The sequence below is a fragment of the Magnolia sinica genome, chromosome 1 (genome assembly GCF_029962835.1).
Source record: "Magnolia sinica isolate HGM2019 chromosome 1, MsV1, whole genome shotgun sequence".
Taxonomy (NCBI): Eukaryota; Viridiplantae; Streptophyta; class Magnoliopsida; order Magnoliales; family Magnoliaceae; genus Magnolia; species Magnolia sinica.
This window is the reverse complement of record NC_080573.1, coordinates 6566778-6590723: the sequence shown is the minus strand read 5'-3', so window position 1 is coordinate 6590723 and position 23946 is coordinate 6566778. Positions and strand designations below refer to the sequence as shown.

Here is a 23946-nt window from a genome sequence, read left to right as displayed (position 1 = left end):
CAGCATTAAGCTCCATGGGGCCTATATGTGGTATATTTTCATCTATTTTGCCAGCTTATAATTGTAAGGAATGAACTAAAACAATGAGGTAGATCGAAAGCTCGAGTGGATCATACTATAGAAAATAATTGGTATTGAACGCCCATTGTTAAAACTTCTTGAGGCCACAAAAGTTATGAATCGAGCTAATATTTATGTTTTCCCCTCATTCAGGTTAGATCCAGTGGTCTTACTAACAAGTTAGATGACAAATAAACATCTTGATGGGCCATAGAAAGGTTTCAATGATGGGCATCATTACCCCACTATCTTCTATGGTGACTTGAGACTTCACTTGCCTCAATTTAGGGTTGGCCAAGCAGATGGCCGACATCGGTATGAGAAATACATTAAGGTGGGCCCCACAAAGCTTATTGCTGCAGAAACCCCTTGTAGCCGGCTGTTGAAGGCAATCTGCATCCATCTATCACAGACAGATTGCTTGTGCCCCTATAAATTGGAAGCTCCTATAAGCAGAAGTTATGTGGGGCCCATCGTGATGTCCATGAGCAATTCACTCCATCTGATAAGGTTTTGCAAGCTCATGGCGGGACAGAAACAAAAATTGAAACAGATTCAAAACATGACAATTGGAAGTTGTTATAAGGAGAAGTCATGTGAGGCCCAAAGTGAGGGGATCGCACAGTAGAAAACCCATCTTATTCTATTGTTAGCTTGTGAAACAGATGGACGAAGTAGATTTCCTACAGACACCACATAGGACTTTCATACCTCGTCTCTCTTGTTTTATGTTTCTTATTTTACTAACACTCGCACCAGGCACCACATGTGCGGCACTCCAAGCAATAACTGCAGTGTAGATGTCTACCACTGGGCCATGAGGAGGTACCTACATGGGAGCAGATTACGTGAGAGCCTTGATTGTGGGGCTTACAGTAATATGTGCCTTAGACTCACACCGTCCATCCATTTTGAAAGCTCATTTTAGGCCATGTTCTAAAAAATAAAGCTGACTTAAATTTTAGGTGGATCATACCACAAGAAACAGTCGTAGTTGAATCCCCACTATTAAAAACTTCATAGATTCCACCTTTAAGTTTGGTCACAAACACCTTGACAAAGAGTCCACATAAATATCATCTCGATGCAAAGCTTTTGTTGCCCACAAGAAGTTTATAATGGTTAATCATCATGTTTCTTGGGATTTGGAACTGCTTCATTTTTGGATCATGCCCTAAAATTAGAGTTGGATCCAACCTGATCTGAAGGCCAAGTTCAAGTCGGATCGAGTAGGCCCACTCGGATCCGACCACACAACAAGTCAAGTTCGAGTTGGTATCCAATTTGATCAAATGATCTAGAAAAATAGATGGACAACATGGATAAAATAAATACATCATGGCGGGGTCCATAGAGCACCGACCACCAGCCATTAGCTAGTGGCAGGGGGAGTAGTCGATCTGTCTCCTCTCAAGTCTCAGGTCTCAGCTCATGGCTTAAGGTGCCTCGAGACTCCTAACACTGGTGTATTGACGTGACATAAGGAAGTGGATTGGCAGGTGTACCACGCACCAGCTATGTCCCATCATGAGGTATGTGTTATATCCAAACCGTCCATCCATTCGGCAAGCTTGTCTTAAGGCTTGAGCCAAAAAATAAGACAAATCTAAAGATCAAGTGGACCACACTGCAAAAAGCTGTGGGGGTTGAATGTCTACCATTGAAACTCTTTTAAGGGTCACAGAAGTTTCGGATTAATATGATTTTTTTCCTCTTCATCCATGTAGTTGTGACCTTATTAACAAATTGGATGGAAAATAAACGTTATGGTGGGCCTTACGAATTTTTTAACGGTGAAAATCATGTTTTTTTATTTTTCAAAAATTTTCAAAAAAAAATTAAAAGTGAAGAATCGATCCGAACCGTACCCAACCTAATCCGACTCAGTTTCCCTAACTTAATCAGACTTGGTTCGAGTCAGGACAGCAATACAACAGATCGGATCGAGTCAGATAACCCAGACTCGATCCCGAATCAGATCGACTTCGGGTCAATTCATTAAAAATTTCAGACCGAGTCGAGTTGGACCCAATCCACCAACTCTAATCCAGTCCAACTCGACTTGATGCCCACCTCTACCTAAAATGAGCTTTCAATATGGATGGCTAGCATGGATGTAATCACATACATCACAGTGGCCCCATAGTCATGGATCCCACTCACCTTATTGACCCGGGGTCTCAGCTAATCCACTACCGGCCCACCATAATATTTGTGAGAAATCCAGTTCGTCCATCCATTTTGCCCGATCATTGTAGGACAAGAAACTAAAAAGACATACAAAATTCAAATGGGCTGCACCTAAGGAAAAAGTAGTTAAGGAAATGCTTACGGTTGAGATCTCCTTGCAATCCGCATTGATGTTCATATGCTCACATGCCATGCATCTATACGGTTCATAAGATCATTCCTATGGAATGAAATGAAAACACAAACCATGATCCAAAACTATTGTAGCCCCACGAAACATGTTTCAACGGTGGACGTTCAATTCCCAATGTTTCCTATCATGTAGACCACTTGAGTCCTCAATCTGTTTTATTTTTCAGCCCATGTTCTAACATGATCTGAAAAAACAAATAAACCGAGCAGATTTCTCACAAACATAATGGTGGACCCCACCTAGCCATTCGTCGCATAAAGTTTCCTACTAAGGCTTTCCCAGTCAATTCGTGTCCATCAAACACAACCGTTGATGTCCCAAGGTCTGAAAACCACTCCAACCTATAGATGCTTTTGTTATCCTAAAAGGACACTTCAAAATAACGGAACAAAACCAATGTCTAGAAGTCAATATTCAAAGTAGAAAATGTACAGGAAAGTGGTAGCACGGATAAAGATGCGTGTCCGTTTTTGAACCATAACCGGTCTACCGTAGGGCCCACAATCTGGACGATCCTGATTGATTCAAACTTCCTGTTTGAAAGCAGCAAAAAGGAAAGATGCCACTCGCCTTTCGTCACCTGTCTGACGTCAGTCAGAGCAGATCAAGTCAGGGTGGGACTGACAACGATGCAAAGTGGCATGTGAATGTGATTAACGTTCCCTAGGTTTAGGGCTTTGATCCAGCATGCTGGATCAGGAAAGGTCATTCGTCGCCTATGAACTGACAAGTGGTAAGTGATGCAGTAGATCTAGACCATCTCTACGGTGGATCTTAGGGGTAGATGGACTCCAATTGAATTCCACAATGAACAGATTGACTTATATTCCAGTTTATCTTGTTGCGTTCTGACCGTTAATCATTTTCATCTTCACCGTCCCTTCGGTGTGATTTTCAACCATGGCCATCCACTAACATTCTGTTCACCTGAAGCCCACTATTCTTTATGGAAAATCCTTTGGAGAGAAAGAGCTAACGAGTGCAACGACTGGAAGAAATATTGTTGCTCCACAGACTATGATTGTCCGTAAGCTCTCACACATCTATTACTCACGTGGCATGCATGTACTCAATCCCAAACGTTCAAGTGCTTGGCCTCACTTTCGATGGGGGTAACCAACGACAAAAAAATCAGATCGAGTGGACAATAACAACATGAGAAATTCTCACATCCAACCAACCGGTAATTGGACCACCCATCGATGACTCCCACCCTATCATGTGCGTGCAAAATCCACCCCGTTCAGTAGGTTGGCTCCACCAAAAGCATCACCTCATGAAAAAATCAGCTCAATCTATTGACTAAGTTGGGCTGCACCATAGAAAAGTAATGTAAAGCCGTTTATAAATAACAAATTATTAGTGTGGTCCACATGATGAGTGATGAGTGTGTTTGGCTAAAATTGGGTCGTGCGTGTGTGTGGAGCTTACCAGAGCCAAATGTGTGGCTCGATTCAAATCAAATACTTTGCGCGACCCCCTATGCGGAGAGATACCATTAATATTGATTAATATTGAATATGAGGATTAAACTAAAATAAAGTAAACATATAAGTGTCAATGATAGACGGATGAATAAAGTTGTGTTAGGCTTGGAGCTCTTCTTCGTGTGTTGCCTTTGTAAACTTAGAAAGGCAGTAGATTTATATAGCATGCTATGGTATGATCGGTCAAGTTAGTTGGCTGTGCAAATCCTTTTGAGCTTAATATAAGTGTAGCTTATTACATAAAGCCACATGTATAAAAGAAATCGCATTTCCAACAAGCAACACACGAAAAAGAATACTTTTTCAAGCAGGTTATATGCATTTGCACAATTTTTCAAACTAATGAGAATCCCTTCTCTACCTAATTACATGATCATGCATAGTTCTTTAAGCCATTACTTGAGCTATGACCAATCTTATATAACGTGCCATATGTTACACTAAGATACTTCGATGGAGATTTGTTTTTATTAGATAGTTGTGAAGATTTACTTTTCGTGGGCTTTTACATTCAATGCTCCTAATATTAATATAAATACGTGTCTAGCTTTTTTAGCTTTGAAGTTCATTTTCTTTATATGGCCATCACGTGACATTTTTTAAACCATCTAATCTAATTGGAGTAGGCCAAAAGTAAATAGAGTAGACAAACTAATTTTTAAATAAAATTATCCTAATGGTGAGAGAAGTATTAAATGAATTAGATATCCATGCACATGACACACATTGAAGTCATCTGCAGAGAGAGTGGATGGTGGCAACTTATTGTCCAACCGTAGATGGGAACCCATCAAGCAGACAGCCAGAATTATCCTTTTGCCCCTTATCCTTCACAATACTTAAATAGGGTGCCGCTCAAGTGGATACCTATTGTGGGATCATCATGATGTATGTCTTACATCCCCACCATTCCTTCATTCCGCCAAATCATTTTTACCTATCATCCATCCATTTTCCCAAATCATTTAAGAGCATGAGCCCAAAAATGCAGCAAATCCATGTCACATGAAACGGTAGTGATTGAATGTCCACCATTAAAAACTTTTCCTAGCTATTGGAATATTTATTTGTCATCCAACCTATAAATAAGGTCATGGAACCTGCATGAAAGGATCACACAACTATCAACTTGATTTAAAAACTTTATACCCAAAAAATTTTAACAGTTGATCATCACTATTTTTCTATTTTTTATGGTGTGGTTCACCTGAGCTTTGATTCTGCCCCATTTTTATTTTTATTTTTTGGCTCCTATGCTAAAATGATCCCCAAAATGGATGGACGTCATATGCATCACATTAGACTCTACAAATGCAGGGATCCACCGACCTCGGGGTGGATCCATGTACCTAAAAAGACCCCAGTAAATGGTCGGTGCTATGTGAGCCCCCACCATGATGTATATTTCATCCATTTTTCTAGATCATTTTATAGGACGAGATTATTAAAATTTTCTCAATAGCTACAAAAGCCTTGGGTTAAGCTGATATTTAGCTTTTCCCTTCGTCTTTGTCACTATGACCTAATCACCAGGTTGGATGTCAAATAAACATTATAGCTGTCGGATGAGGTTTTTAACGTTGGAAATTCAATCGCTATTATTTTCACGTGGTGTGGTCAACCTCAGATTTATTTTTGCCTATTTTTGGGGTCAAGCCCTAAAATTAAATGATATGGAATTTCACGTGGTGTAGTCTACCTCAGATTCATTTTTGCCTATTTTTGTAATCAAGCCCTAAAATCATATGGAAAAATGAACAGAAGGCATAGATAAAATACAGTAATCATGGTAGGCCCACAGGGCACCGACTACTAGCCACCTGGCAGCGTCACTAGCCAAACCGCGTCCATCCAGCATACGTGCCTCGTAGCCCGTTTTTTAAAAACCCCTATTTTGACCATTCTCACGGGAAGCATGAGCCCCACGTGAAAAAAATTATTATTATTATTATTATTATAAGAATAATAATAATAATAATAATAATTCATTTTTCTAATTCCCATCCTTCAACCCATGTGATCACGAAACCCAAATCAAGTTCTTTTGACCGTCCGATCCTAAACCATAGACTGCATTTGACTCATGAAACTCGCTTATGTTTGTCTTGTATGCATCACAATGCATGCTCCACCTGCATACGTCGACCCATGAGGCCTAAACGCGGAGATGGTGGAGTAATCAGAACCGTCCATCTGCTAGGCACTATCATCGGCCATGGGATAACCACATGAGGTCCTATATACAGAAATGATCAGGTGATTAGAACCGTCCATCTTCTGGAGCCGAATCCATGGCCAGAGAATAATAACAATGAACTGATGGCTTCCCCACGTGGCGTACACGAATAAATGGTGAGTCACTATCTTTATGTGGGAAAAATAACCAGAATGAATGGGCGATGGGCCCACTGTGACTTCCGCGGCATAGACGGTCATGTGATCAGAGCCGTTCATCTGCCGAGTACTATCATTGGATGATCCCCCCATAATCCTGGATGATTGGTGATCAACTCCCATCTGCTAGGCTATGATGGGGCCTGGTCAAAATAACCACTACGAACAAATGATCTTGACCATCCATAAATCACATTTAAACAGCCAGTTGAAAATACGAGTATGAACACATGCTGTTCAAACCGCACCATTGAATGATCACATCAGCACTTCATCCCAACATTAGGGTCGTGGTCCATGATTATCAGGTGGACGGTCGTGATCATCCGAAATCTTCCCATGTGTCTCATGAGACAAAGCACAGAAAGCATGGTAGTACTCCAATTAAAAATATCGATGCAACTTCAGATCTCATAGGGAGAAATGTCGAAGGTAAGCCATCCGTCCATTTTTTCCATGATATGAGCCCAGCAATGAGGTAGGTCCAAATTTCAAGTGGACCACACAGTGTTGATTGAACGCCCACCATTAAAAACTTCCTGCAGGCCACAAAAGTTTTGGATCAAGGTAATGTTTCTTTTTTTTCCCTTCATTTAGGTCCGTACGACCTAATCAATAGGTTGGATGTAAAATAAATGTTACAGTAGCCCGAGGAGGTTTTTAACGGTGGACATCTAATCACTACTGTTTTCCGGTGGTGTAGACACATGAGTTTTAGATCTGCCTCATTTTTAGAGTAAGCCCTAAAATAATTTTATTTTAAATGAATGGACGTAGATAAAACACATGCATCGTGGGGTAGCACCGACCACTAGAGACCTCACAGTGTCAGCATCACTGGCCAAACCGTGTCCCGCCAGGCATTGGAACGCGGATTGCGCGGTGACCCTACGCCACCGACCTACGTCATGGCAGAAGTCGGATTGCGTACTGAGTTACACGGTAGGCTTTTATCGTACTAAGTAAACTCAGTTGGCCCCACCGTGAATGTATGTGATTTATCCACACCGTCCATCCATTTTTCCTGCTAATTTTAAGGGTTGATCCCAAACTTGAAGTAAATCTAAAGCTCAAGTGGACCATGCCACAGGAAACAGTGTGGAATAATGATTTCCACTGTTGAAACCTTCTTAGGACCCACAGTAATGTTTATTTGTCATCCAATCTATTCATAAGATCAAAAAAACATGGATGAAGAGAAACAACAAACATCAACTTAATCTAAAACGTTTGTAGCCTCCAAAAATTTTTCAATGGTAGAGGTTCAATCACATTGTTTCCTGTGATGTGGTCCACTTGAGATTTGTATATGCTTACATTTTAGGCTAAAGCCCTAAAATTATCAGTTCATCCGTTTTGCCAGCTCATTCTAGGAAATGAGCCAAAATTGAAACATATCCAAAGCTCAAGTTAATCACACCATAGGAAACAGCCGGGATAATGAGTTCCACTGTTGAAACCTTCCATATGGCCCAGAGTCATGTTTATTTGTACAGCCTGTTCATAGGATCGCATAGACTCGGACGAAAGTAAAACACAAATATCAGCTTGATCTAAAACTTCTGTTGCTTCCCAAGAAATTTTCAACGGTACATATTTAATTTCCACTGTTTCCTGTGGTGTGGTCCACTTGACCTTTGGATATGATTCAATTTTTAGCTCATGGCTTAAAATGATCTGGAAAAAAAGATGGGCCGCATGGATAAAACAGGTACATCACAGTAGGGCCCATAGAGACCTGCCACCATGCAATCACGTCCGATGTATTGGATCATTTCCCTCTCAAAGGGTCTCATTTGTGACAGCGGATTTCATGTTATTCTGAGCATGTGGCAAACGTGAATGTGATCCAAACCGTCAATTTTATTTTTTATTTTTTTTTCCAATGGTATATGGGCTACTAATAAAAAAATCACATTGTATGGATGAATCTAACCTTTAATCCATGGCATACAAACGAACTATAGCAAAGGTTGCCATTAAGTTAGGAAAGGCCCATTTATTGGACAATATTCCAATCTTAATAAAATTTTAAGGTCCAATCAACGGCTGATCATGCAGGATGCCCGGTTCAGATCATCAAATACGTGTATGGTACCCAATCTGCAGCCAAATGCCGGGTCTCCACAGGCAGGTAATCCGCTCCCTTTATTTTTTGGTCAGTCTTCATGCATCCCACGTGACATGACTATTAAAGACATGACTAATCCATTAAGGAAGTTTCCAAGCAACCGTAGATTATCAGATGCAACGGTTGTACAGTAGCTTTCAACACCTATTTATTTCTGAATACTCTATCATATATGCCAAATATCCAATCCATTCAAAAGGTGGACCACATCATGATGATCATCCGGTATGAAAATCAGACCAATCAACTAATTGGCTGGTTCATACCAGCCTCTAACATCACTCAGTGTACTGGTATGAGCCACCCATTGCTCGGTCTGATTTTCATACCAAGTAGTCATAATGGTGTGACCCACTTTTTTAACGGACAGGATTTCTGCATATATTGCAAGTTTGCAGACAAAGAAACACGGTTGCATGTGATCATTTCTCCCATTGAGATACAACTATTAGACGAGGTGAGGCCCACTTTGGAAATTTCCTGATTTTGCTTTTGAAGTTCATACGAATATGATAACGTGTTACATGGTTTGAATTTGTGGGACCATACGGCGTATAAATAGATGTGAGACTGTGGGAAGACTTGGGAATTTGGATTGAAGGGTGTTGTGAGGGAAGATGGTTAGAGCTCCTTGTTGCGATAGGACAGGACTGAGGCAGGGGACATGGACACCAGAAGAAGATCAACGGCTGACAGCTTACATCCATGAACATGGACATGGGAACTGGCGTGCGCTTCCCAAGAAAGCCGGTAAATCCAAAAATCTCAGTTGGGTTTTTCTTAGGGAGTATTGATCTTGATTGTATTGATTGTTTTTTGTTTGATCACAAAGAGTTTGAAAATAAAAGAAGAAAATGAATGGTGGGAAATGATCACAAATAGCCCACTTCATGCTGGGATAGACATTTGAGCCATATGAAAGGTGGGCCACCCATCATGAAAATCAATTGTCACAAAAAATCAGGATGAGATGGTTAGTACATCGAATCAAACTGTTTACTGCTCTGATGTGAGCCCTCCACTCTTTTCGTATGTGTGGCCCACTTGATGAGTCGACCAGCCTGATTTTTTAACTAGGTGATCTTCATAGTAGGCCCTTCTTTTATACATGTTTGAGTATAATTTTTAATATTTCATGAAATCTATATCAAAGATCTTCTCATTTTCTGTTTTGATCAGAAGCTTTTCTTCTTCTTTTTTGCTATATGGTACATACAAGTGAGCCCCACCAAATGAATTATGCGTCTATGGTTCAGACAAGTGAGTCCCTCCAAAAATGGGAAAACTGACCCAGTGCTAGTGAAGGACAATTAAGTAGACTGCTCTACGGGTGTGATTTTGCATGGTGGTGTATTGAAGTGTGAGCCGGACACAATAGATGATCCAGATCAATTGATTGGACCATGCACGTATCCCTGTTCTCCTAATAATCACTGGATCATTTGTTCAAGAGAGAGGATCTAGTAGGTGCATGGAAACCTTCCCATGCACCTATTTGCATGTGCACTAGTTGGTATCACATCATCTATCTCAACCGTTCATTAGTCCCGGTGGATTCTTCTTTGGCCACTTGCCAAAAATCATAGCAATTGGATTGGTGGTAAACATTTATGATAGGACCTATCTTCTACCAATGATCTTATCCATCCACTTCTGCATGCCACCGACCTTTTCTTTTTAATAATCCAATCATAATAAATTTGCAAGTCAGCTAACAAGGACAAGGTATTAAAAAATGGTTACATAAAACATATCTTATCCTATAATAACAGCGCATAACGACCACCGTTATTGTTAACTTAAAGGGTGGACCGTGCGTCCCTTTTTAATCTTTTATTAGAAAACAAAGTAGAACAAAATATTTTAATAGAGTTGGGACACTAAAAATGGGCTTGTCATAGGTAGGGGTGTACATCGAGTCAAGCTGAGGCTCAGCCACTGGCTGACCTCAGCTTGAACTTGGCTCGGCTCAGTCCTGGAGCCTAACTGGCCAGCTTAGCTTAGTTCAGTCAACAGCTCGGGCCAAGTTCAAGCCAAGATCCAGCCGAGTTTGACACTAAGGCATTTTCACAAACAGCTAGGCTGCACCTTCAAAATCTCTCTGTATGTGAAACAGAAGCAATGGTTTTACAGGTATTTTATCAAACACCTTCTAAGCAACATAAAAACTAAGAAAAAAAATGATATTTGTTTCATGTACATACCTTCCTTGCCACCAGCCACACTTCGTTGAGTCATTTTATCAAACACTTGGTGAGCAACATCAATGGCAAAGTAACCGAGTCACCGAACTGGTTCGATCCAAGTTCAATTTGAGCTGGATTCGATCCAAGTCGAGTCAAGCTGGGGCCTGCTCGAACTCAGCTCAAACTCATTTTCGAGCTCAAAAAATCAGCTCGACTCGGCTTGAACTCAGCTTCAAACCGAGTCTAATCGAGCTTTTTCGAGTCGAGTCGAGCGAGCTGACCGAGCTAGCTCGGTTTCGTGTACACCCCTAGTCATATGTGGTCCACTCATTCATTGCACACATTGAATGAACAGCCGCTAATTTTGAAACTTTTGCTATTGGATGTGGATGGAAATTAGTACGAAATCAATGCTGATTGGACAATCTTAGCCATCTAACTTTACCCCCATTAATTTGTAGCATTGACACTACTTTGAAACTATCCATTTGATTGTTATTGATTAGATAGTTAGGATTGTCTAATCGATGTGATTTTTGGGCCATGATAGATCCACAACAGGGTTCAAATACATTATTTGGGTGCAAAGATTGTAGGTCCACAGATGAATAAAGTGGTGTTAGCTTGTTAATTTATTCACAGGTCTGTTGAGGTGTGGAAAGAGTTGCAGACTCCGATGGATGAATTATCTGAGACCAGATATTAAACGAGGAAACTATAGCAGAGAAGAAGAGCAAACCATCATCGACTTGCACGGATCCCTTGGAAATAGGTCTCTCTCTCTCTCTCTCTCTCTCTCTCTCTCTCTCTCTCTCTCTCTCTCTCTCTCTCTCTGCATATATCATAGGATATTTCTGTGTCATTCATTGATAAAGTTGTACACAAACCGAGTTAGCTTGGTTAATTTGTTGGACTCAACTCAGAAAACATCGACTCAACTCTACTTGAGCTGATTTTTTTTAGCTGAAAAAAATTTCGAGTCAAGTCTGAGCTAGACTGAACTTGACTTGACTCAGTTTGGAACTTGACTCGGTTTGAATTGTTTCAACTCAGATCAAGTTCATAATTTAGTATAAATGTTGTGTGTGTGTGTGTGTGTGTGTGTGTGTGTGTGTGTGTAGTTTACAATATAGTATATATTATGTATTATATATATTTAAAAAATATAAAACCTAAACTCGAACTTAGCTCATACGTTCGAACTTGAACTCAGCCAAGTTGCTCAGTTAAGCTCGATGACAGAGTGGAGCCAAGTTCAATCTGGTATAGCCTGTTGGCCAAGCCGAGCCGAGTAGAGTTCAAGTTGGGATAGCCTATTGGCCAAGCTAGCCTAAGCTTAACTCAAGTACAGCTAGAGCTAGGCATCGAGTTGAGTCGGATCGAGTTAGAGCTAACTCAACTCAATCCGGTTTTGAAATAGGCCTGACCCGAACTCGATCGGACTCGATACCGAGTCCAACATGCCTAACTCGATCCAAGTCCGATCTGGTCAGAAGTACCGAGTCGGGTCGAGTTGGCACCGAGTCGGATTGAGAGATGAGGGAAGGAAAGTGTCACGCCCCGAACTCGGAAACCGGGCTCACAAAATTCCCGATCGCCAAATCCGGCGTCGACAGCCTCCGTATAACCCCATTCTCGGCTCCCGGCACCCATTTACCAGGTTCCAATCATGGAATCCTACAAGGAGGATTTCTAATATCAATTTAATTCATAATGAGCATAACTACAAGCATAACCCACGAAAAATAACCACAAGAACACCATCACAAAATCCACTATGATAATAAAAAAAAACTTTTCAGTACAATGCATCTAAAGAGAATATAAGATAATGCAAAAGATAGAAACTCCAAAAGCTCGTCTACACGCTCCTGCTGCTACTATGCTATGGCTACATCCTGGCGTTACCTGCACGCATCAATCATGCATAAGCTTATAGAAAGTTTAGAGGGTGGTGTAAGTGTGTGCGCAGTATAAGTGTGCTCAGAATGTAAGGTCAAAGTAATGCGGAATCATGCTGATGGATACACGAATGCAATCAGCCATACCAAGGCTATGCGATGCAAGATATGAATGCTATCGGGCATAACACGGACATGCGATACGAGATGCAACTCAAGCATGTCAATCCTCATCATGTATCAGTACAGTTCTCATTTTGGATAATCACCAGGGTTTAGTACACTCCAAGTGACACTGTCGCTCTCCTAGCCGCATAGTCCAAGTGAGCGTAAGAAACATCACTATCCGCCTGGCCAATAGTCTGTCAATACCTATCCGGCATGTCGATAGTGGACCCATTCACGAGCTGGTCAAACTTAACCTAGTATTGCCCCCTACCCTTGAACGAGTAAGGCCACACCCCTTTCCAACCGACCACGACACAGTGGGAGACGCAGTCTCCTGGTATTCGGCCCTCGTGTGCTCATATATCCACTCGGTCTTAACGTTGGAGTCATCCTCTGGTACTATCGGGTTCAGGAATTTTCACCCAGGGACATCTATGGCGCCCCGATGCTTAGTAACAATATTTCTGGTATCCAATCCAGCCACCCACGATATGTCTATGGAGGCTATGGCCCTAATGTCACTAGGGCATACAGTAATCACAATCACACTAATGCAAGTGCATGAATCATATTATCAGACATGCAACGATCCTGCACATACCGAGCGATCATGTGGGGCAACTCCGCCTGTCAGGGAGCCCATAAACTATCTGCCCGAAGGCATATGCTATGATCAGTCACTTCTCATATTAGGCATACATATGATGCGTATGATCATGAATCATGGATCTATACTATAGATATTATGTGGTGGTGGGCTCTGATCAAAACGAAGATGGGCCTAACGGCCTATATGCTACAGGTATGGGCCTATTAATGGGCCCTAAGGAGAGAGTGACAATGCGGACATTTAACCAACATCATCCTTACAATGTGGACATCAAACCATCATTGCTCCCAAGGCACGGTCTGCCATGAATCACACATTACAATGGGCCTTATATAGATCTTGTTGGGCCTCGACCCAAGGGCCTAAATACATCAAATGGGCCTCAAACCATGGACTCATATATCTCAAGTGGACTTTAGTTGGGCGGCTACAAATACATTAAGATGGGCCTCAACAAATGGCCTTATACAAATCAAAGTGGGCCTCAATGGACGGCCTACAAATACACCAAGATGGACCTTAATACATGGCCTTAAAATAATCTCCAAAATGGTTGGACAATTTGGATGAAACTCATGCATCACGGTAGGTCCCATAGGGATGGAAGGCATAGATAAATCACATACTTCATGGTGGAGGTCCACACTGATGAAAGGTGTGGACACAATACATACATAAGTGGGGCCCACCATAATGTTTATTTTCCACCCAACCTGCTGATGAGGTCACAAGGACCTAGGGCCCACTAAAATGTTTATTTTCTATCCAACCTGGGGCCCACCATAATGTTTATGCGCCATCCAAACTGTTCATAAGGTCACTTGGACCTTGGGCCCACTGTACCGTTTATTTGCCATCCAACTGTTCATAAGGTCACGTGGACCTGGGTAGGGCCCACTGTAATATTTATTTGCCACCCAAACTATTTATAAGGTCACACGGACCTTGGGCCCACCGTAATGTTTATTTACATCAAATCTGTTCACAATGCCACGTGGACTAGGGGAGAAACTGGGCCCACTGTAATGTTAATTTTCCATACAACCTGTTAATAAGGTCACGTGGACAGGGAGTCCACCCTGATGTGGTTCACAAATCCAATCCACCCATTATGTGTGTCCCACTTGACTGAGGGTTCAGGCCAAGTTTCAGCCGCATCTAAATTTCAGGTAGGCCTCACCGAGTGATTTTATATGTTTTAGGCATGTCCTCGAGTGATTTTAGATAGTATGGCCCACCTGAGTTCCGTATACGGCTGATTTTTGGCAGGGGGTCCATAGCCCTAAGGGCCCACCCAATGCATGGCGTTGATGTTTGAAACGCATCACGATGGGGCCCACAACTGGGGCCGTGAGGCCCAGCTTGTCGTCCGTCTGCCAGCTGCTGGCAGCGCCTGCTACGCTGCTGCTGCTTGTTTTTTTGTTTTTTTATTTTTTTGTTTTTCTACGGTATTTAGTAGGTGGGGCCCGCCTCGGACAAATCCGACCCAGCCATTGAATTCCATAGCTCGGGACAGACTCATCGAGTCCAATATGCAGCGTATTGTGGCGGATAAAAGCATTAAGGCGGGTTTTAATGGTTAACCCCACTATTCCCTATGGTATGGCCCGCTCGATTATCGGATTAACTCCATTTTCTGGCTCAACGCCTAAAATAGGCTGAGCAACGGGATAGACGGCGTGGATTGTATACATACATCGAGGTGGAGCCTGCATGAGTGGCCCACCATTCCCTTTATTTTGGCTAGCTCGTTAATACACTCCCATGTCAGTTTACACTTCACTGTTAGCCAACCCCACCATGTCCAGCGTCCACAGACGCTGGACGTCACACATAAAATGGACATCATGGTGGGTCCCACATGCACGTGGCCCACCTGTTTGATCCACCTGATGTTTATGTTTTCCTTCCATCCAGGCCCGCTAATGGGTTGGATATCCAACACATTCATCCGATGGGTCCCACATAAAAAATATGATTCATGGTGAGCCACACTCACCCCTTCATCATCATCACCATTCAAAGAAAGAGAGAGAGAGAGACGGTGATAGAGAGGAGGGACCCCGCCACTATGGGCCCTCCATTGATACATCACATACATCGAAATGGGTCCCACCAACAAGTGGGCCCTCAAATCATGAAATCAACGGAGAAACTCAAAGATCACCCACCTCTAGGCCTCCTCCTTGCTCCCTTAGCCTTCTATGCTCTTTGCCTTCACTTTTAGTGGTGGTTGATGGGATTTTGATGGTGTGGATGAGAGATGAGAGGGTGGGCCACACTTCATGTTTTTGGAAAAACTTGGGAATGCTTGGACGTGTGAAGCTTTGGGTTGCTTGGGAGATTTGAGAAATGAGAGAGAGAGAGAGAGAGAGGTGATGGGAAGGATAAGAGGTGATGGAGTGATGTGTGATGGGTGATGGGTGGAGTGATGGGTTATAAGAAAGGGATGGGTGGAGAGAGAGAGAGAGAGAGAGAGAGTTGACTTTGGGTAGATTGTGTAAGAGAGAGGTAAGGATAGGGTATGGGTTGCTTGTACTTGACTTGATGTGTGATGTGTACTTGATTGATGGGATTGATTGATTGATTGATGGGATAGGTTATAAAGATTCTCTCAGAATTTGTACGCGTGGCGTTTTCTTCGAATTGAACATGGGCCTACATCTTCTACCCTGGGTATCAGTTCGGTGCCCGAGTCGCGGCGTTGGAACGGCGGTGACGGCGCGGTCGCCAAGGTATAGGTTTCGGTTTGAGCCGACTTCGGTAAGCAAGACTTGGCTTAGGATCGCGCGCAAACGTCGGATACGGATCGAGGATTGTCGGAATTCGACCGGAAAGACCACGGAAGCTAACGGAACGGTACGGACTAGGACACGGGTCTTACAGAAAGAGTGGAGAGGAGAGAGAGAGGAGGAGGAGGAGGAGGGTGATGGTGGTGGGTGGTTGTCAAGCTTGGAAGAGGAAGAGGAGGAGGATGAGGGAGGGAGGGGGTAGAGAGGAGAGCGAGAAGAGGAGGAGGAGGAGGAGGGTGATGGTAGTGGGTGGTTGTCGGGCTTAGAAGAGGAGGGGGGTGAGAGAGAGAGAGAGAAGTTGGGATCGGGTCGGGGTAGGGTTAGAGAGTCAAGTCGAGTCGGGTTTCGAATCGAGTCGAGTCTAACCGGATCAAGTTTCGAGTCAAGTTGGGTCGAGTTACTGGGTAACTCGAACTCAACTCGATTTGAGTTCGGATTGGGCAAAGCTTACTCAGTTCAGAGCGACTCACTCATTCAATTTAGGTTGAGTTGGATCGAAATGAGTCGAACGAGTCGAGTTAGCTGGTTCAAGTCGTCCCATGCCCACCTCTATGCACAACTCTATTCATTGGGGTTGTGGCAGGCTTATGTGCCCACCCAAAAGATCAGTCAATTCTGAAGAATAAGTGAGCCATATGTTATATATATATATATATATATATATATATATATATATATATATAATGGTCCACACTGAGTGCATAAGTGTGGCCCACTTTATGAGTGGACTGACTGGATTTGTGCACCGATGGAGGCCCCGGATCTGATCCTACAAAATAATGATCAAGCATAGGAAAGGCTATCCTTTTAAGAGTAACAGAGGATTACCAATTCACAAAATAGTAATTATCTCTTTCACTACTAGAGGCCTGTTCCTATGAAACTATTGCAAAGTAAGCTTATTCTACAATGTTGTCTGTGAGCCCCACTGTGATATAGGACTCACATCCATTCCAACCCTGAGGCGTGCTCCTTCTAGTTCACCTTGTATCCCAAAAATAAGGTTGATCTAGAACGTGAGTGGGTCACACCAACGGTAACATATGGGATAGGGATGGGGATGCGCAGCATTAAAACCTATCAGATTGTGTGGGGGGCCATTGTATTTTGTATACGTCATCCTATCCATTCACAAGATGCATTCCATCAGGATGAACAAACACCGAAATTATCAGCCCATTCCAGAACTCAAGTGGGCCACACCACATGATTTAAGAGGTTTTGTTTATGGTTTTACATTGTGTGGCCCACTTGAGTTTTGGACCAGCCCGATTTTTGGGGTCCAAGGGATGCACATGATGAATGGAGTAGATGTCATGCACATATCACCATGTGGCCCAAACACGAACTGTAAAATAAGCATATTCTTCCATAGTTGCAGAGGAACCTGTCTCTTCTTAGGTACTAAAACTGTACATTATTAAAAGTTGTAGAAATTACCAAAATGAAGTGATGAATGGCTGAAAAATCTCACTCTCTTCTTCCAACAGATGGTCAGCAATAGCGGCGAGATTACCAGGAAGAACCGACAACGAAATCAAGAACTTTTGGCACACCCACCTTAAAAAGCAACTTGAACAACATCCCACAACCCCAAAAACCAAAGGAAAATCCATGGAGATGCCCAAATACAATGCCAACATGAAGAAGGAATCACAACCCATTACCACAAAACAAGATCTCCCAATGCATTTGAAATTTGAAAATCTAAACTATTTGATTGATTGTCCTAAATATTCTTCCAGCAATGTCTTGTCTTCAAGCGAAAACTATGACACATCCAGCGAAGAAAAGTGCATCGATTCATTGAAGACATTTATGAAATTGAGTGATAATTCTATTGGCGAAACGTCATCACTCGAAGGTTTTGGTACATGGGAAGATGTCATGGGAACTGTTGTTGACTCTGAGCTTCAATATTCATTCTCCTCCTGTTTTGAAGAAAATCAAAGTCCATACCGGAACGATGATACAATGGAATTTTGGTCCAACATCTTGATGGAAAACAAAGAACCGCAGGAGATCGTATAACTACTACTGAGCTGTGCCAGTGTGGCTGCAAATGAAAGTTTACATAGTGAGGTGATTCACATATGATCTAAGTTGATAATTAGGTGGACAACATTATTTGTCTCAACCCAAAAGTTGCTTGTACTCTATGCTTAGTATAGATAGATTTTCTTTCTTCTTTTTAATCGTCTCAAAAGGAGTTATTATGCAAGTATTTACAACTTGTAAGTAAATAAATAATTGTTGAATTAAAGAAAAAAAAAATAAGAGGAGAAAAAAAAAAAAAAAAAAAACTGTCATATCTGCCAACCATTTGTTTTAAGTAGACACAATGGGGCAATGTGAGATGATCGGATCATTATTGGAAAGCTATCACCTAATTAGGATTAGGCCCATGTCAGCTTGATGGTAGTCCATTTATCATTTGGACCTTGAACTTATTTACCAGTCTAGCCATGGGTGAAGCTGGGTCTTCAACAGCTAACCACATACAGCCTAGATTTGGGCTGGTCTGGTTTCCCTAGGGCCTGTTTGGGAGCGTGGATTTGGAACCCCCTGGATTCGCAGCCCCCAGGATTGGAAACCCCCTGGATTGGCAATCCTCTGGATGTGTTTGGTACCCTTGAGTGTGAATCAACTTTAATTCAAAAATACCTATACATGGTATATTCACAGGGGTTTGAATTTAATTACTAAATCAACTTTAATATCCCCAATTAGTGAGATATATAATTTTTGACACTATGGTTGTGATAAGCCCACTAAAATATATGTTTTGTCTAAAAGTGATGAAATTCCAAGTCTTAGATGGACCGCAAGCACAAGATCATGTCTGAGTGACTAACCAACGATTTTTAATCGTTGATTAATATGGACAATGTTTGGACGGTGCTGGACAATATTTGGATGGTGCTGATCTACATGAACAATGTTTGGACGGTGCTAATCATTGTTAGTGGGCCATGTGCCCAGTAGAATGATAGTGTACAGTGACATACATTTATACATGCAACTATTCAAATGATTTTAGGTGCAATCCAAGCTCTCACCTTGGATTACAAACCCCCTCAAAGAGGGGATTGGAAACCCCCTGGATTGGCAATCCCCAGTTGCTTTTTGCTGCCAAACAACCGTGGGGATTTGAAACCCCCTCTAATCCTCTCCAATCCTCTCCAATCCAAGGTGCCAAACAACCCCCTAGAATTTTAAGTTGAGGTCCATCGCGGTATGCATGTGATAATATGACATCCAAGTTATCCAAAGGTGCACCATATTTATTATATAGATTAACAAAAAATTAAGGCAATCCAATTATTAAGTAGGCCACACCATAAACAACAAGAATATGGAATATATTCTGGATTATTTAAAAGCTTGCAATATTTTCATGTGGACTAAGCTCGACGCAATTTTTATGATTGTATAGGGGGATTTTGAAAATATCAATAATTTTGAATTTTTAAAAAGTTACACCCATATCAACTTAAAACCTATTAAAAAGTTAAACCAATTCATGATATAATTTTAGAGTTTGGCTGACCTTCCCACCACCTTTATGGGACATTGGCATTGTCCTATACTTTTTAAATGAGGCATGGGATGCCCAATCTTCAATTAGAATTGTTGGTTCAATAGTACCATTAATACCAAGCCATGGTGCAAGAATCATGCTAATTAGATGATGCTAATCTCATGAATGAGGCCACATTATTACAAGTGGGATGGATCATTCAATAGTACCACTGGGAGAAATATATGGTGCAAAAAATCATGCCTTGATTCTAACTTTAGGAATGAGGCCAATTTATTATAAGCATTTGTTTTTTGGGAGTCATGGATAGTATAATTAGAATCATCAAACTCGTATCTTATTCTTGCAGTTCTCTAGTCACAAATAGTGGGAGCCCACCGTGATGTATTTGTGTATCCATGCATCCATCACTTTTCTTTGATCATTTTAAGGTATGAGCTCAAAAAATGAGGCAGATCCAATGCTCAAGTGGACCACAGATGATTCTTGAGTGTGATCCGCTTCATGTTTGGGCTCGTACCAAAAAATGATTCAATAAACGAGTGGACAATGTGGATGAATAGATACTTCAAGTGGACCCCACACATGTTTGCTCGTTCGTGGCTAGAGACAAGCAAGGGTAGGACACAATCCATGCCCATTGAATAGATGATTTAAGATGATGTTTGAACTTATTTTGTTTGTCTGCTTATTCTTAACCATCCACTTTTTATGCTATTGATCGAATGCTTAGATAAATCCATTGAGGTGATTTTTGCACCATAGCTTGCTTTTATTTGTATGAAAAAAATAAAAAGGGTTCATGTCGAAGATTGAGTAACCCACACATGGCTCAAAAGCTTTGGCTATGTTTATGTTATCATGGGAAATTCAATCATATGGTGGGAAGTTATCGAAATCCATAATTTTATATCGAAGTTTAGATTATTAATTAATTCATAATAAATATTTTTAAAATTCTTTTTTAACAAGATTTTCTCATTAATTCTAACATTGAGATTTTTGACACAGTGGTAGACTCTTAGGAGTTTCAACACCCAGTCAAGGGTTGGGGTACCCATAGGTGGTGAAATTCCACTACGGCCTCTCTATTTTTTGAGTTAGCTTGTTCGTACACACTCTATGTTAGCCACCCCCGCTAGGGATCGATGCCAAGACCTTAAGGGCCTGTTTGGGCGGGCAGATTGGATGGGATTAAAAGGGATTGGAAGATAGATCCCAGGATTGCCCAGGCGTGCCAAACAGACATGGGATCCTGATCGCGGGATATAGCAATCCCATCGATCTTAAGACAATCCTGTGACATCACTATCATTACCTTTAAATCCGTCCAATCCACTCTAATCCCTTCAAAATTGCGTAGGACATGCTTGGTTTGAGGAATTGAAAGGGAATGGAAGGTTTAATCCCAACATTAGCTGGGCATGCCAAATAGACCGGATACAGCAATCCCGGGATATAATAATCCCATAAATCTTGCACCAATCCATTGATGCAACTATCATTACCTTGAAATCCTTGCAATTCACTCTAGTACCATCTACTCCCATCCAATCTGCCTGGCCAAACAGGCCCTAAGTGTTTAAACGAGGTATCTCCACCCAATCCGCCAGTTCAGCTATGGATTTGGGTGTAAATTCCATTACGGCCTGAGTGCGTGGGGATATATGTGTGTGTAGAAAAACAATGAGATTTTTGACACGGTGGCTAAAGCTAATCGCCTACATAGGGATTTATGGCTGACATGGCTTAATAATAATACTCAACATATATCAATTAAATACTGAACTCAATTTATTGACGCTTTTTTATTGGACCACGTCCGTGTAGAAATCTCGTAGCCTGTGGTCAATATACATTAAATGCCATTGTTGGAAAATTAAGTTGATTGGATAATTCACCAATCACTATCGGTGGATAAACTCTAAACATTAAAAAGAATTTTCAATGGCTCATATTCAACTCCAAAACCAAAGATGGGGACAATAACTGAGAGGTGCTTTCGGTACGATATCTTATTAGTTTACAAAAGCAGTAAGAAACTGGACGATTCAATCATCATGGGACCATCTAAACATGCAGGCCACACACGGTGGGAACGAGGCAAACCCCAGTCTCTCTGTTAATTGCATTATTTGTTAGCCAGCTAAAGGAGGATTAGGACTTTCAATTGGAAGATTGGGAGGTTTATGGGTCACCCAAAGTGGGCTCCGCAATATCAACGGTTTGGATCATTGAATAACCGGTCCAACTTGAACATCTCTGTAATACCTCTTTACTCCTTCCTAGGACCCCACCTGGACCGTTGGCTGGAATTATCCATTTGCAAGCCACCCATTGAATGGACAGGATCATCAGATAGATAAATATTAAGTTGCTGTCCATCCCATGAGTAGGTCACCGGATGGATGGTTTATTTCATAGGTGGGCCCCACACGTAGCAATGTTGCAGGATCTTAAAAACCCCCTCCATCGGACAAATCGCATCGATCGGCAGATCTCATCAGCCGAACTGTTTCCTTCTAACCGTCCATTTTCCAGGTCGAATAAAACGGATGATTAGGATACTACAACCACAGGAATTTTCATAACTCCCATCCATGGTGTGGCCCACCCGATGAACGGTCCGGATCACCAAAAGGTGTGCCCCACTCGAATCCCGAGCACAAAAATCTCGGACCGAGCATTAGATATTTCCGAAATCGGAATGTGTACTGAGTTACTCAGTACGCTCTTATCGTACTGAGTAAACTCTGTTGGGCCCTCCGTGAATTCATGCGGTTTATCCACTCCGTCCATCCATTTTTCCATATCATTTTAAGGGTTGTGCCCAAAATTATAGTATATCAAAAGCTCAAGTAGACCATACCAAAGGAAACAGTGGAAGTATTGATTTCCACCATTGAAACATTTCTAACGCCGCCAGTTTATTTGTCATCCAAACTGTTCATAGGATCAAAAAGACATAGATGGAGGGAAAACACAAATATCATTTTGATCAATTCAATTCACACTGTGTCAGGTGGTGTGATCCACTTTATCTTTGGATATGATTAATTTTTGGTTTAAAGCACTAAAATTATATGATAAAACGGATGGACGGAGTTCATACAATGCATGAATTACGGTGGGCCCCACAGAGTTTACTCAGTACGCTTAAGCGTACTGAGTTACTCAGTACGCAATCCGCTTCCGATATTTCCTCTCCAAAACAAAAACCCACCCCTTCCAAACCCTAACACCCGCAAAACCACAGCCATGGGAATCCTCTCTTGGTGGAAAGGCGAAAAGGCCCCGGCTTCGAAACCCGCCCAAAACCCCGACCCGAAACCCGATAAATCGGACCGAAACCCCGCCACCGAAATCCCAGGCATGAACGGAGCCATGGAAGTCCCGCGGCCCACTGAAGCCACCGTCTTCGAGTTCGGCTCCGCCGCTGCCACCGCCGACAAGGTGACGCTCGCCGGATACTGCCCGGTCTCCGACGATCTCGAGCCGTGCCGGTGGGAGATACTTCCATCGACCGGCGACGACGCCCCACAATTTCGGGTAGTTTTCTGATATGAATTCATAGAAGGAGATGATACATGCGCCCTTTGTTTTTTATGCATAAACCCTCTCTTTTCTACTCTTGGTATTGGAAATAGCACCAAAAGCAGAAGAAGAGGGTCGATTGCATTGATGGGGGAGGGTGAAGTATCAGCTTCCTTTGGTTAAACCCATAATTCAGTTTCTTGGTGTGGAAAATGAATTGGGTTTTGTTTTATTTGCGTTTTAGATATTAGGATTTTCGTATATAGTAGAATTTCAATTGGGTTTTGTGTATGTGATGGTGGAAACATGGAATGAATGGATTTGAATTGGGTTGATGTTATGAGTTAATCAATATGATATGCAATGCTTTGTATTCTCTCTGTTATTTGGAAATATTATGGGATTGATGATGGTTTGAGAGGTGAAAATGTGTGATTGGGTGCCCGGAGGTGGAACTTCCCCAAATTGTCGGTGATGCTTGAGGCTGTGATTAAGACTATGGTGTCGTTTCACAAACTGAAAAATTAGCTCTGAAAATTAATTGGTGAATTATAATTTTGAAACATTTTTAGGGATTTTTAGTCAAAAGTAAAAGGAAATTTTTGATGCACTGCCACTTTCCAGCATTAGGTGAAGGGAGGGGAGCTGAGAAAAAAAAAAACCCCATACTTGATAAGTCAGATTTGCCAATCAATCTGAATCAGTGAAAATCACTGAAACTTGATATTTTCATTGATAAGTGCTGAAAGTAAGTTTTTA

The 23946-nt window shown here is 41.8% G+C and overlaps 2 protein-coding genes across 2 annotated transcripts; both read left to right on the top strand.

The window, feature by feature from the left end:
* The first annotated feature begins 8920 nt into the window (after positions 1-8920).
* Positions 8921-18389, top strand: LOC131237873 (transcription factor MYB4-like). Its single transcript, XM_058235910.1, has 3 exons — positions 8921-9205; positions 11284-11413; positions 17603-18389. Exons 1-3 carry the CDS (start codon positions 9073-9075, stop codon positions 18141-18143), a joined length of 804 nt encoding a protein of 267 aa, XP_058091893.1. The 5' UTR covers positions 8921-9072; the 3' UTR covers positions 18144-18389.
* Positions 18390-22867: 4478 nt separating this feature from the next.
* LOC131237867 (uncharacterized) lies at positions 22868-23563 on the top strand. The gene has a single exon (XM_058235904.1). It carries the CDS (start codon positions 22912-22914, stop codon positions 23212-23214), a length of 303 nt encoding a protein of 100 aa, XP_058091887.1. The 5' UTR covers positions 22868-22911; the 3' UTR covers positions 23215-23563.
* The last annotated feature ends 383 nt before the right edge of the window (positions 23564-23946 follow it).

Excerpts from the sequence above, each read along its gene's own strand:
- LOC131237873 (XM_058235910.1), top strand. The coding sequence starts at position 9,073 with ATGGTTAGAGCTCCTTGTTGCGATAGGACAGGACTGAGGCAGGGGACA. Across the intron at positions 9,206-11,283 it reads TGCGCTTCCCAAGAAAGCCG|GTCTGTTGAGGTGTGGAAAG; the intron begins GTAAATCCAAAA and ends ATTTATTCACAG. Across the intron at positions 11,414-17,602 it reads CACGGATCCCTTGGAAATAG|ATGGTCAGCAATAGCGGCGA; the intron begins GTCTCTCTCTCT and ends TTCTTCCAACAG.
- LOC131237867 (XM_058235904.1), top strand. The coding sequence starts at position 22,912 with ATGGGAATCCTCTCTTGGTGGAAAGGCGAAAAGGCCCCGGCTTCGAAA.